We start from the raw sequence: 15,268 nt of genomic DNA, 5'->3' as shown, positions 1-15,268 counted from the left end.
GATAAGCCAGGCACCCCAATAAGAGAAGGTTTTTACGGCTCTCTAGCAGTGATTCTCAACCATTTTAATTTCAAGGACCCCCAGTTTGCCATGCATTAGGCTACGGACCCCCATTTAATGGCATTTATACCTCTGGGACCCCAATTCACATTGTAAAACCAATGTTAATGTAACTCTGAGAGTGTACAAATGGAACCAAATGGACCCGTTAGGGTCCATTTGGTTCCATTTGTACACTCTCAGAGTTACAGACCCATAAGGGTCCATTGGTTCCTGTCCATCATCTAGCTGGGGACCCCCTGGAACCCCCTCAAGTACCCCTGGGGGTCCCCGGACCCCATTTGAGAACCAATGACCTAATGGCTTCGTAGATTTCAACACAAGTTTCTTGGCTCTGTAAAACTTTTATTTCTTACCATGGTGACCTCATCGCACGGTCTCTTCTTGGGGAGCCTCGTCAACAGCGTCCCACTTCCGCTGTCAATCTGTCTTTTCATCTGTTGGCCCTCCACTGTGAAGTGGGCAAATCTCCGTCCATGGCTGTAGTAAATCAAATCCAAATTACATTGCTGACAGATTATTGCTAATAATATCTTTACATTTTTTTAGATTATTTAACAACACTCATACCGTTCAATCTGAAGATTCTCCACCAACAGTGTGCACCACCACCTCCTCAAACGGGGCATGTCATGCTGAGGAACAGAAGAGTACAATACATTAACAGATAATTTTGTTTGGAGGCCCAACTCACTATTTGCCTAACAGACCCACACGTTAACATCAAACAAAGCACAATGACATCTGCCTCCTCATAAAATAGAAAACCAAAGTGAAGGGAAACACTCTTTGGAAGGACCAGAGGGGTGTCCTTTAATGGACCAAACCCCAAAATATAATCACACTATTTGAAGCATATCAGCATTGATTATATACTTACAATTGTGAAATCAAATGGAGCCTCCATCACAACATACCAGGAGTACTGCAAATATAGCAAAGTTGTGTTGGTACAATTATTTTGCATGCTTCGAAACTCAGCATGCAGAACAGAGAGAGGGTGGGGGCATTCTATTTCAACAAAATGTTAATAAATGACTTTAGATGGAACTGAGGCAATGGGGAACAAGTAACGCTGTGTCAGAGAGTAATGACATTTGGACAGTGTTCCTTTTACAGATGAGCCCAGTGCCAGTTAAGTCAAGGAGAAAGCATCATTTTCCCCCTTCTGGAAAACTTTAACTCACCATTAGCATGAAGACCCCGCAGTCATTTCCCGATAGCTGTTTTGGGAGACCCTGTTTAAAATACACGTTTAATTGAAAGAAAACAACAAAGTTCAATGGCTTAAAGATGTAGGAATGTGGGTTGTAGGGTGGGTGTTACGAACATTCAGGGCATACTTAGAAAACATTCAGGCATAGTTGCCAGTAATAGCCTATATATGGAGATCCCCTTAGATGGAGATAATAGAAGTCGTCATAGAGACCCAAATGTGCCATATGTACGGAGTCTGACATCAGCGAACCCTTCCCAGAAACTCCATGTATAGACATAACCATCACGTCCATGGCTGACGTTTTTGATCCCATATCTGGCCATAACTAACATCGGCAGCTCCATATATGGAGACGTCTGACACTATCTGACATCATCATAGTGATGTCAGGACCGCAAGCCAGCATTATAAGAGGCTCGAAACCCTCTCAGGAGTGCAGTCACAGATAGATTCCGAGAGATATTAATTACCTACCAAGAGAAGGATCGAGGAGGAACCAGGAATAGTTGGTTATCACGGCCTAAAGCATATACAGACCCAAAGACAAGTAGCTGGCCTTACAACCCAGTGAAGCCTCACAGCGGTCTTTGAGCCCGGTTCTAAAGAACCAGTCGATTATCATTGTTATATTGGGTTAATTTGACCTCCAACTAACCTGCCCCAGGGTTATCATTATACCTTTTTTTTGCTGCATTTATTATGAATTTATTATGTTGTACCATGTATTGTTATACATGGACCACAATGGAATAATTTGTAGTGTTCTGTCAGTGTTAATGTACTGTACTGTCAATAAAGTATTCAATAAATGATAACCACAGTAAAGTAAACGTGTGAAATGAGAAATACATTGTTGTAATAGCTAAAAACTGATACAGTACATGCTCTTTGCAAATTAGTTTTACCTCAATATCCTGGCCTGTAAATTCTGACCATGCTCCTCCTGGGATGACATGCTGTGCAAGAGCCCTGATAGAAAAAAGAAAATCAGTAACTTCCACAAATACTCACCACAGTTGTAAAGGTTCAAGCTAGTCTGAGGAACAGAACTCCCAAAAAGTATTTATAACATTTTTGCAAAAGTCTGGGGAACACAATCGTTTTATAAAATTTGAGTTAGGAACCCAAACTGGTTTCATTGATGAACCGGTTCCAATGTTGACATGCAAAATGGAATCTACAGCAGGGTTTGGCGCTAATCACTTCCTTTAATCAATAACAGCATGTTGACAGCAGTTAATTGCAAAACAGTGACATCACGTGTACGCTGCTGTAATTTACTTCAACATGTTCAAATGTTATTAGGCAGACATGCAAACATGTCTGCCTAATTCAACCACCTTAAAATACATGCAACCCAAGACATGCAACCCCAAAATACATGCATTGCAATGTAGGGCTGGGCAATACATCTTTTTTATAACGATATCATGACATTAGAATATACATAACAATAAGTGTTCTCTTTTCCTGGTTTTAAAGGCTTTACAGTAAAGTGATATTTGATTATGTCCGTATCACCCAGCCCTAGTGCCAACAGTTTGCAGGTCTGGGAACACGACTCACTGCCAAATAAATATTTACTTTAAAACGTTTGAGAAAGTCTGGGGAACACGACTTTCAGCAAACAACTTAAAACCTCAAGATCTTTTGATAAGGCTTTGGCGCAAAGCCTTGTCCCCTGTAATATTGTGAGTCCAGGAAGAGAATCTCTCCCTTTAATGGCTTCATAACCTATAGGGAAAATAGTCAACAAAGTCTACACCATTACACCACAGATGAAGCCAATGGACAACACACAGCTACAGATCAAGTCAATGCACACAAAATATAATATATATATCTACATGGTCACAACATGATCAGTCTTTCATTCAGGGTGGTTTTGCAAGCAATACTAAAGAGTCACTTACACACAGAACAAAGTGCCCTGGGATCCACAGGGGGAAAATCAAGGCATCCCTCTTGTGGGGGTCCACCTTAAATGGAAATATTGCAAATATGTATAGTTATTATTAAGGCTTTTTCCCCCACTCATCTTTGAAGTCACTTTTTAATACAAACTGCACGTCCCTGCTACTTACTGGAAGAGACAGTCGAGGGTCACAGTGATTAGGTGCCAGCCAGGTAGGTGGAACATGTAGATCCACTACAAATACATCTTTGCCCTGTAGAAGATATGTCTATCAATAAATACATTTTGTTCAATCAAATTTGTCATATACACACACACACACACACCTGATACTGCATATACACACCTGATACTGCATGGCTTCATGTATGAGCCTCAAGCATGCATTTCCCACCTGTAAAGACATCACTTTAATCTTAATTTCAGAAAAGTGCAATACCTTCAGAAATTCTGACTAAAAATTTTCCCCACCATGGAGTCCATTTCCTGCCTTAGTCCCAGGGTGACAAGGTTCTCTCTTGTGAGGCACGTATGACAGTCTTTCACGATGAGCTCCTCCATTGGTCTGGTCGCATCAAGAACATAGTTGACCTACACATTACAAAGAAATGCAAGCAGCGTCAAACAAATAAGGAATTAAAACAAGATTTGTGACATTGAAAATGTTGTACAGGAGGAAATGTGTACAATGTCATCATATGCCTGGAACAGGGCTCTGACACTTGATTAATTGCAAAAGAATGGCAACCAAATGAATGTGGGGGGGAAAAACATCTATGACACAGCAATGCAACCACATACCAACTGCTCTTGAAGGGGATGATGCACTCCTGGTGTCCATGAGGTGCGACAGGGCCTGATGTTTGAGGTCATAGTGAGAGCCTCACAATGATTCCCACAGTGGTCCGTCATGCTCACATCTGTAGCGACTTCATGCTCGTTGGTCGAGACATCTGCCTGTGTGTCTGCCTGCACTGCAAGACATGGACAACATTTAATTAATGTTTCCTTCTGTGATGTTTTGACCACAATAAGAACCCTGCTAGCATTACTATTCTAGGATGAAGAGTCTATGACATCACAATGCATTGTACGCTTTGTTTTCCAGTATAACAAAACTCGAAGCAGAAAATGACTGGAGTGGATCTAGTATACAGCCCTTGGGGATCCCAGTCAACTAAGTATTTAGGATGTAAGTGGTTATGGTATATGTCTAGACATAGACACTTTTTGTTATCATTGTTAGTTGTGAGTGATATTTTTACTCAAATAGATCCTAATGTATTGAAATTAGGTAATTAAAGCATAAATACCCAAAATGGCCTTTCCAAGGGCATCAAGGGTGATCTCTCCTTTACAGACTGTCCTCAACTTCTTCAGTGCCAACTGGTTAACCCTCTCATTATGGTGATGCAAGACATTACGCATTAGAAAGATGTGACTTGATGGGGAGAAAGAGTTCATAAAATAATTGTTCTTTCTCATTTCAGAGAAGAGCTGCTCTGCTTTCTGGGAGTTGAGCCACCCACATAGCTCAGGCACAAGTCCAATTAATCTAAGCGCATCGGTCTCATCTTTTGTGTTAGACTGATGGAAGGTGTCGTATAATGCGTAATGCTCTGCAGAACCAGTTGCAGGGTGGCAATTAACATCAGGGGGGTCTTTCTCCAACTGCAACCATGGCAAACTGATTTTCAGTTGCCCTTTCTTGGCAGACGCAATATTTTCTGGTGTTGGTGCAGCCACTCTCCCTCCATGTGGGCTGAAGGGCAGTCTCTCTTTCTCCCGCAGGTTGGTATGACTTACTAACCCCCGCGCAAAATCATAAACCACAACGTTTGGGAAGTGACGAAAGGAAAGCAACAGATCAGCATAATCGCGTGGGCTTTCAGCTCTTATGTTGAACTTCACAGCATTCACAATGCCACAAGGACACAGGATCACTGCCCAGCCACCTTGAAAAGTAAATACATGTAATTAGTGTGGCCATTAACCTAGCTGTCCGGTATAATTACAGACATACCTGTAGGTTTACAGCAATTCAATATTTTCTCATATACCGGTAATAAATTAACTACATTTTTTGATTAACTAAATGGAAATTTGACACTTACCAGATGCCCCCCACACCTTTTCAAACACCTTGTCATAAGTGCTCCGTGTTTTCATCGCCTCCCTCAAGCGTAGGATTAGATCCATTTTGCTGCCTTTAGAGTCAATCCCACACCCTTTCACCAGATTCCGCAAAGCTTCAACCTGTGTAAATGTATATATACACACACACACACACACACACACACACACACACACACACACACACACACACACACACACACACACACACACACACACACACACACACACCCCAACCATTAAGATGTTGAAAAGTAGCTGACAGTACCACACTCTCCCCTTGCTTTTGGCAAAACCTGGAAGCCATTTAAAAAAACCTCCAGCAGAGTAGACATCTAACACAACAATGTACTAAATGTCAATGGATACATTACAGTTCGAGAGCACTGCTAAGTCAAACACATTTTAATTCACCTTTAAGTTTGTCAGTTCAGTTGATAGGCGTTCTTCTGTGACATCGATGTCTACCTGGTCTGCATCAGACTTTTTTACTTTTGCAAACTCCGTGTTGAGAACACATTTGCCCGATCTCGTACGAGGTCCAATCCATGGCGCCCACTTGTGAAATGAAGGTGAAACTCTGCATGGATTGTCACGGTTACCTTCATAGTGGAAAACAAACGCACCCAAAATCTTAGATTGATAGTACAGTTCATACATAGAGGCCAATTCATTGAATACAATTTAAAGCAGTTACAAATTTAGTGACCAAATCACCCATGGTTGCTTAAATCTGAACTGACACATGTCAAGATTTTACTTGATCCATTCTGTGGACAATTTTAAAGAGGTTCTGTTTTTTTCTTTTCTTATATGCCTTTCAGTTTCAAACTTTGCTGATTAAAAACCTTGGAGATTGTACCAGAACCAGTAGTCTTTGAGGATCATTTAATGAGTGCTTATCTGCTGGATAAATAAACAGTACAGTTCATACATAGTGGCCAAGACACAGGAGATCAGGGGTCTTAGGAAAACCTATTTGTGCAGGGCACTCTTAATAGAAACATTAAAATCTTACTTTTCAGAAAGCCTCTGCAAACAATTTCTTTATCAACCGACTGCCAGAATTCCTCAATGTCGACATGACCGTCAAACTCTGGTGGGGGAGCCTCAATTTCACTCACTGCAAGACATTTGCTCAAAATCAGTGTCATTTAGTGAGATTTGTCTGTTAAAAGAGTAGACAGAACAGCGCTAACCTGCCATAGTAAAAACTCCTTTCTTGTGCAAGTCCATTATGACTACAGGCGGATGGACACCACAGTGCACACATGAAAAGTTGTAATCATGTGCTGTCATGGCCTCAAAGTGAAGGTAGCCATGAAGAATGGAGTCATGGTTTGGATACTTTTCATTGTGTGTCTGTTCCAAGATATCCAAGGCCCTTCCCACAGCAGTGTGATTCTGTAATAAGATTTGAAATGAGATCACAACAGACTGTAAGACAAGTCATGTTTGCTTTTCTACATTGATGTTTTACCAAACTGGAGTTTCATGACAGCCATTCATTTCTGAAACCATTCACTGCTTGCTCATAAAGACTTACTATCCAAATGCATGCACCACCACTGACTCATATTCAAATTCTTCATGATGTGTCATGTCTATCAAATGGATGTATCAACCACTTAAAACCCTCTATTCTTAGTCAAACTGACCAGAGTTACTTAATGTACTTGGCCTGCTGCCCCCCCCCCCCCCCCCATTACACCAAATGTCTCTGCCATAAATAGCCGATCTACAAGCTCACAGTGCAACGATGCGCTGCGAGCTTGTAGATAGTCTATATCTGGCTAATGTTACTCCCAGAATATGTATGCTGGGTTCAAGTGGTTAAAGTTGCATTAATGCATAAGTGTAGATTACCTGTACGGACTGTCTCAAGAAAAGGCATAGGTGCAGTGACAAGATCGTGTGGTCATCAAAATTGTGCAGCCCCTCTGTCCATTCTTGATATCGGTAGAAATGACCACAACGCCCACACCTTTTACAGTACGTGGAGACATCTGAGAAAATACAAGAAAGTATTAGTGATGGGATTTACAGATGTCTATATATCTGTGTGTATACGATAGTGTGTGTAAAAAAGACAATATACAGCATATAAATGAATAGTGAATGACTGCTATACTTAACAAAATAACATTTACTCTAGCATATGGATGGCCAGCGGAAGTATCATTAATATATTCATAAACTAAACATACCCTTTACTATGCCAGTGAATGTCACTATGCTGGCTTTATGAGTTATTGCCATAGGATCCGACAGAGGAATATTTCCTGGGCAAACAGTGCAAAAGTTCTCCAGGGGTATGAGGTGCTTTGGCAGTATCTCCATGTTCTGCGGTGAACACACATCCGTTGACAGAACAGCTGGCAATTTCTTATGGTCCAACAAGTAAAGCACAAGTGATGTCAAAGCGGCTCCCTCAGGTGGATAGAGAAGGTCCTCAGTACTGTGGCCTTCAGGATCAGATTCTACAAAGGTCTCAAACACGTCACCGTCTGTACTTCTGACCTTTAGGAAGAGTTCAGGTCGGGTCTGATTCAAGTGCCATTTTGCTATGGACTTATGAGCACATGAATTCTTTGGCTTCGAGCATGGACACTGCCAAGTATTTCTTTTTATGTCATAACATACAGACACTCTCCCTAGCCTCGCATAATATGAGGTGCATGTTTCAAGTACCGACACATAAACTCTTGATTCGCCACTGCAAAATGTCACCTCTTTACTTAGAGGGCTGTTTTCTGACTCAGCTTTATCCTTTCTGACTAGACACATTCTTTTTGTGTTGTCAGAAATCCATTTCTTCCCAACCATATCTGACAGCACTTCCTCCATCGGTGTGACGTCTGGTTTGGATGAAGTAGGACAGTATATCAGAGACCTAACATGTATACACTCAAACCCTAATAAGTTACTTCTTTTGGAGAATTCTGATGCCTGCTTGCAATTCTCAAGCTCACAAACAACTTTGTGGCTGTTTCCCCAGGTGAACTTCTGTACATGAATGGGGTTTCTTAGACCACAAAATGTCCTTCCAACAGCAAAAATGCCCTTTTTGAGGTCTAAGCATTGTGATGGAAGATGATGATTAGAAGTAATGTCAGGAACAGATGATGAGTGACGTCGATCCATGTGGGTCTTGAGGTTTTTCGTATACAATTCAATTTTACACAAAGGGCATGTTGTCCTTTTAGCCCTTGACTGGACTACTTTTGCTGCTGGGCCAACGGTGTAGTCTGCTGGGGAGACCAAGGAGGCTACCATGGACGCTGTGGAGGAGGCTACCGTGGACGCTGAGGAGGAGACAGTGGCAGCTGCTGGGGAGGGAGACAGTGGATAGATTACATTATAGCAGTATAGTTGTACAATACATTTCCCCCATGTTTTGTTTAAGTTGTCTTTAAGGGGAATACGGTTATGACCACTGCTTCTGGTCATAACATGTGCATCACTTACTCTGGCAAAGCGATCCATTGCTGCAGGCGGCTGGGGAGACAGAGGAGGCTACCGTGGATGCTGTGGAGGAGGCAACCGTGGACGCTGTGGAGGAGACAGTGGCAGCTGCTGGGGAGACAGTGGATAGATTACATTATAGCAGTATAGTTGTACAATACATTTCACCCATGTTTTGTTTAAGTTGTCTTTAGGGGGAATACGGTCATGACTACTGCTTCTAGTGTGTTCATGTGCATCACTTACTCTGGCGAAGCGATGCAATGCTGCAGGCGGCTGGGGAGACAGAGGAGACAGAGGAGGCTACCGTGGATGCTGTGGAGGAGGCAACCGTGGACGCTGTGGAGGAGACAGTGGCAGCTGCTGGGGAGACAGTGGATAGATTACATTATAGCAGTATAGTTGTACAATACATTCCCCCCATGTTTTGTTTAAGTTGTCTTTAGGGGGAATAAGGTCATGACTACTGCTTCTAGTGTGTTCATGTGCATCACTTACTCTGGCGAAGCGATGCAATGCTGCAGGCGGCTGGGGAGACAGAGGAGACAGAGGAGACAGAGGAGGCTACCGTGGATGCTGTGGAGGAGGCAACCGTGGACGCTGTGGAGGAGACAGTGGCAGCTGCTGGGGAGACAGTGGATAGATTACATTATAGCAGTATAGTTGTACAATACATTCCCCCCATGTTTTGTTTAAGTTGTCTTTAGGGGGAATAAGGTTATGACCACTGCTTCTGGTCATATCAGTCTAACACAAAAGATGAGACCGATGCGCTTAGATTAATTGGACTTGTGCCTGAGCTATGTGGGTGGCTCAACTCCCAGAAAGCAGAGCAGCTCTTCTCTGAAATGAGAAAGAACAATTATTTTATGAACTCTTTCTCCCCATCAAGTCACATCTTTCTAATGCGTAATGTCTTGCATCACCATAATGAGAGGGTTAACCAGTTGGCACTGAAGAAGTTGAGGACAGTCTGTAAAGGAGAGATCACCCTTGATGCCCTTGGAAAGGCCATTTTTTTGGGAGACAGTAGATAGATTATATTATAGCAGTATAGTTGTACAATACATTCCCCCCATGTTTTGTTTAAGTTGTCTTTAGGGGGAACAAGGTTATGACCACTGCTTCTGGTCATAACATGTGCATCACTTACTCTGGCGAAGCGATCCAATGCTGCAGGCGGCTGGGGAGACAGAGGAGGCTACCGTGGATGCTGTGGAGGAGGCAACCGTGGCGGCTGAGGAGGAGACAGTGGCAGCTGCTGGGGAGACAGTGGATAGATTACATTATAGCAGTATAGTGGATAGATTACATTATAGCAGTATAGTTGTACAATACATTCCCCCCATGTTTTGTTTAAGTTGTCTTTAGGGGGAATAAGGTTATGACCACTGCTTCTGGTCATAACATGTGCATCACTTACTCTGGCGAAGCGATCCAATGCCGCAGGCGGCTGGGGAGACAGAGGAGACAGAGGAGGCTACCGTGGATGCTGTGGAGGAGGCAACCGTGGACGCTGTGGAGGAGACAGGCTGCCCCTGCGCACAGGCTGCCCCTGCGCACTTCTGAACATGTTTCAGAAAAGTGGTCTGGGTTCTGATCTCCCCACAGTAGCAGCAGTGGAAATGCGAGGATTTGCAACACACACCATTGCACCTGTACATTGTGAATCCTACAAAGAGAAATCCAGTTTACAAATGCTTCATTCTTAAGGCAATATAAAAGTGTAAACTGTATGCAAATTCGCGTTAGAATAATATTAGTTAGTAATAGTTAATTGGTTAGACCAACTCAAATTAGTCAACTATTTTTACATTTTGGAAGATCTGCAACATTTATTTAGATTAAGATATACCTCCATGTTTAACAGCTGTTCTTCTATGGGTCTGCAGATGTGCCACAATCTGGCCATAGCCCCCCACCTTGCTGCAGAATGTGCACTTGTACTTATTAGGGCCTTCACAAAGGGGTGTTAGAAGGGCATCCCCCTTGTAAACAGTTGGGTGAATCTGGAAGAAAATGAGGAATTGTTTACTATTCAAACTGTTTTTATTTGCACTTTCAACAGTAACCATTCATATCACATAAATGACAGTAATGTTTTTGAATGAGCTTTGATATTTATATGTTAATTGGATTGCTTATTAGTTTATGCAGCTCAAGGGGTCACATAATTTGTATAATATAGCTAGTGTTTTTGCTTATAGATATTAGGTAGTTTTTATTATGTTAGATTCTTTAACCTGTCTTTAATAGTGTTAGGTGAGCTATTAAGCATGTGTTAGATGACCAGTGACTCTTCTCTGATCATATTACTTCTCTACCACATTTCTGATGATGCCATAACTAATGTTACATAATTATAGAAGACACAATATTACTTGATTAAGATACAGTATGTAGGGCAGGCCTACTTATATTTCCAAGATAATACAACAGTACACAACAGTTCACTAGCATCATGCCAAGTGCTGGTTAGCGTCACAGCATATACGCTAAGCTTAGGTCAATTAGATGATCAGCTTTGGTAACCCTAATCAGTATTGATACCGAGCCATAATCTATTGACCTATCTAAGCTTAACGTTATTATAACAGTAGAGTAGGCCCGGTTGCAAACGGGACTTAAGGCCAACGTGTTTATAATAGCATCATGCTAAGTTAGCATTATACCACAAACATTTTTACCACATCCGACTATTAATTACTTTATTAACGCTTAACGAGGTTGGACAGTCGATGTTTTACTCCGATAAAGAGACAATTTTGTGTTAAGATAAATGACATTACGATGAATATAAACATATATGCATCTCTGGAAAATAATATTACCGCTGTTTCAACGTGTTGTTCGGCCATCTTGAAAGAACGGATGTCTTCTTCTGCAAGGATTTATAAAAGCAGCTGGAAGTTGCATTACTGCCATCTACAGTATGTATTTCTGCTGAGTGTCATTATTCTATTGGATAGTATGAGCCCTTTAAGAACCGCCTCCTTAAGGATCCTCCCCTTTAGGAACCGCCCCCTGCCTGCGGTCTGCAAACAGACCCATCTCGGTATTTGGGGCGTGCGTGGGGTGGGTATTTGGGGCGTGGGGTGGGTATTTGGGGCGTGCGTGGGGTGGGTATTTGGGGCGTGCGTGGGGTGGGTATTTGGGGCGTGGGGTGGGTATTTGGGGCGTGCGTGGGGTGGGTATTTGGTGCGTGGGGTGGGTATTTGGGGCGTGCGTGGGGTGGGTATTTGGGGCGTGCGTGGGGTGGGTATTTGGGGCGTGCGTGGGGTGGGTATTTGGGGCGTGCGTGGGGTGGGTATTTGGGGCGTGGGGTGGGTATTTGGGGCGTGCGTGGGGTGGGTATTTGGGGCGTGCGTGGGGTGGGTATTTGGGGCGTGCGTGGGGTGGGTATTTGGGGCGTGGGGTGGGTATTTGGGGCGTGCGTGGGGTGGGTATTTGGGGCGTGCGTGAGGTGGGTATTTGGGGCGTGCGTGGGGTGGGTATTTGGGGCGTGCGTGGGGTGGGTATTTGGGGCGTGGGGTGGGTATTTGGGGCGTGCGTGGGGTGGGTATTTGGGGCGTGCGTGGGGTGGGTATTTGGGGCGTGCGTGGGGTGGGTATTTGGGGCGTGCGTGGGGTGGGTATTTGGGGCGTGCGTGGGGTGGGTATTTGGGGCGTGCGTGGGGTGGGTATTTGGGGCGTGGGTTGGGTATTTGGGGCGTGCGTGGGGTGGGTATTTGGGGCGTGCGTGGGGTGGGTATTTGGGGCGTGCGTGGGGTGGGTATTTGGGGCGTGGGGTGGGTATTTGGGGCGTGCGTGGGGTGGGTATTTGGGGCGTGCGTGGGGTGGGTATTTGGGGCGTGCGTGGGGTGGGTATTTGGGGCGTGCGTGGGGTGGGTATTTGGGGCGTGCGTGGGGTGGGTATTTGGGGCGTGGGGTGGGTATTTGGGGCGTGCGTGGGGTGGGTATTTGGGGCGTGCGTGGGGTGGGTATTTGGGGCGTGCGTGGGGTGGGTATTTGGGGCGTGCGTGGGGTGGGTATTTGGGGCGTGCGTGGGGTGGGTATTTGGGGCGTGGGGTGGGTATTTGGGGCGTGCGTGGGGTGGGTATTTGGGGCGTGCGTGGGGTGGGTATTTGGGGCGTGCGTGGGTTGGGTATTTGGGGCGTGGGGTGGGTATTTGGGGCGTGCGTGGGGTGGGTATTTGGGGCGTGCGTGGGGTGGGTATTTGGGGCGTGCGTGGGGTGGGTATTTGGGGCGTGCGTGGGGTGGGTATTTGGGGCGTGCGTGGGGTGGGTATTTGGGGCGTGCGTGGGGTGGGTATTTGGGGCGTGCGTGGGGTGGGTATTTGGGGCGTGCGTGGGGTGGGTATTTGGGGCGTGGGGTGGGTATATGGGGCGTGCGTGGGGTGGGTATTTGGGGCGTGCGTGGGGTGGGTATTTGGGGCGTGCGTGGGGTGGGTATTTGGGGCGTGCGTGGGGTGGGTATTTGGGGCGTGGGGTGGGTATTTGGGGCGTGCGTGGGGTGGGTATTTGGGGCGTGCGTGGGGTGGGTATTTGGGGCGTGGGGTGGGTATTTGGGGCGTGCGTGGGGTGGGTAGTTGGGGCGTGCGTGGGGTGGGTATTTGGGGCGTGCGTGGGGTGGGTATTTGGGGCATGGGGTGGGTATTTGGGGCGTGCGTGGGGTGGGTATTTGGGGCGTGCGTGGGGTGGGTATTTGGGGCGTGCGTGGGGTGGGTATTTGGGGCGTGCGTGGGGTGGGTATTTGGGGCGTGCGTGGGGTGGGTATTTGGGGCGTGCGTGGGGTGGGTATTTGGGGCGTGCGTGGGGTGGGTATTTGGGGCGTGGGGTGGGTATTTGGGGCGTGCGTGGGGTGGGTATTTGGGGCGTGCGTGGGGTGGGTATTTGGGGCGTGGGGTGGGTATTTGGGGCGTGCGTCGGGTGGGTATTTGGGGCGTGCGTGGGGTGGGTATTTGGGGCGTGGGGTGGGTATTTGGGGCGTGCGTGGGGTGGGTATTTGGTGCGTGGGGTGGGTATTTGGGGCGTGCGTGGGGTGGGTATTTGGGGCGTGCGTGGGGTGGGTATTTGGGGCGTGCGTGGGGTGGGTATTTGGGGCGTGCGTGGGGTGGGTATTTGGGGCGTGGGGTGGGTATTTGGGGCGTGCGTGGGGTGGGTATTTGGGGCGTGCGTGGGGTGGGTATTTGGGGCGTGGGGTGGGTATTTGGGGCGTGCGTGGGGTGGGTATTTGGGGCGTGCGTGGGGTGGGTATTTGGGGCGTGCGTGGGGTGGGTATTTGGGGCGTGCGTGGGGTGGGTATTTGGGGCGTGCGTGGGGTGGGTATTTGGGGCGTGGGGTGGGTATTTGGGGCGTGCGTCGGGTGGGTATTTGGGGCGTGCGTGGGGTGGGTATTTGGGGCGTGGGGTGGGTATTTGGGGCGTGCGTGGGGTGGGTATTTGGTGCGTGGGGTGGGTATTTGGGGCGTGCGTGGGGTGGGTATTTGGGGCGTGCGTGGGGTGGGTATTTGGGGCGTGCGTGGGGTGGGTATTTGGGGCGTGCGTGGGGTGGGTATTTGGGGCGTGGGGTGGGTATTTGGGGCGTGCGTGGGGTGGGTATTTGGTGCGTGGGGTGGGTATTTGGGGCGTGCGTGGGGTGGGTATTTGGGGCGTGCGTGGGGTGGGTATTTGGGGCGTGCGTGGGGTGGGTATTTGGGGCGTGCGTGGGGTGGGTATTTGGGGCGTGGGGTGGGTATTTGGGGCGTGCGTGGGGTGGGTATTTGGGGCGTGCGTGGGGTGGGTATTTGGGGCGTGCGTGGGGTGGGTATTTGGGGCGTGGGGTGGGTATTTGGGGCGTACGTGGGGTGGGTATTTGGGGCGTGCGTGGGGTGGGTATTTGGGGCGTGCGTGGGGTGGGTATTTGGGGCGTGCGTGGGGTGGGTATTTGGGGCGTGGGGTGGGTATTTGGGGCGTGCGTGGGGTGGGTATTTGGGGCGTGCGTGGGGTGGGTATTTGGGGCGTGCGTGGGGTGGGTATTTGGGGCGTGCGTGGGGTGGGTATTTGGGGCGTGCGTGGGGTGGGTATTTGGGGCGTGCGTGGGGTGGGTATTTGGGGCGTGCGTGGGGTGGGTATTTGGGGCGTGGGGTGGGTATTTGGGGCGTGCGTGGGGTGGGTATTTGGGGCGTGCGTGGGGTGGGTATTTGGGGCGTGCGTGGGGTGGGTATTTGGGGCGTGCGTGGGGTGGGTATTTGGGGCGTGGGGTGGGTATTTGGGGCGTGCGTGGGGTGGGTATTTGGGGCGTGCGTGGGGTGGGTATTTGGGGCGTGCGTGGGGTGGGTATTTGGGGCGTGCGTGGGGTGGGTATTTGGGGCGTGCGTGGGGTGGGTATTTGGGGCGTGGGGTGGGTATTTGGGGCGTGCGTGGGGTGGGTATTTGGGGCGTGCGTGGGGTGGGTATTTGGGGCGTGCGTGGGGTGGGTATTTGGGGCGTGGGGTGGG

General features: G+C 47.4%; 1 protein-coding gene across 9 annotated transcripts; it reads right to left on the bottom strand.

Annotated features, from left to right (window-relative positions):
- Positions 1–652: 652 nt before the first annotated feature.
- LOC311041331 (uncharacterized protein) lies at positions 653–11,655 on the bottom strand. 9 transcript variants are annotated; one of them, XM_084086234.1, is made up of 23 exons: positions 11,624–11,655; positions 10,648–10,801; positions 10,216–10,464; positions 9,946–10,050; positions 9,291–9,413; positions 9,039–9,155; positions 8,796–8,903; positions 7,535–8,656; positions 7,194–7,333; positions 6,527–6,731; positions 6,346–6,450; positions 5,742–5,929; positions 5,309–5,450; positions 4,508–5,149; positions 3,996–4,168; positions 3,666–3,785; positions 3,541–3,588; positions 3,364–3,447; positions 3,193–3,258; positions 2,185–2,248; positions 1,248–1,298; positions 941–985; positions 653–695 (listed from the first exon to the last, which is right to left on the bottom strand). In XM_084086234.1, exons 1-20 carry the CDS (start codon positions 11,648–11,650, stop codon positions 2,186–2,188), a joined length of 3,981 nt encoding a protein of 1,326 aa, XP_083942360.1. In that variant the 5' UTR covers positions 11,651–11,655; the 3' UTR covers positions 653–695; positions 941–985; positions 1,248–1,298; position 2,185. The 9 variants fall into 9 exon arrangements, with proteins under 9 accessions (XP_083942360.1, XP_083942361.1, XP_083942362.1 ...); XM_084086235.1 differs by having other exon boundaries at positions 8,796–8,900; XM_084086236.1 differs by having other exon boundaries at positions 9,039–9,152.
- Between the last annotated feature and the right edge of the window lie 3,613 nt (positions 11,656–15,268).

Source organism: Gymnoscopelus microlampas (genome assembly GCF_963454915.1).
Source record: "Gymnoscopelus microlampas genome assembly, contig: SCAFFOLD_133, whole genome shotgun sequence".
Classification (NCBI taxonomy): domain Eukaryota; kingdom Metazoa; phylum Chordata; class Actinopteri; order Myctophiformes; family Myctophidae; genus Gymnoscopelus; species Gymnoscopelus microlampas.
This window is presented reverse-complemented; position numbering and strand designations above follow the sequence as displayed.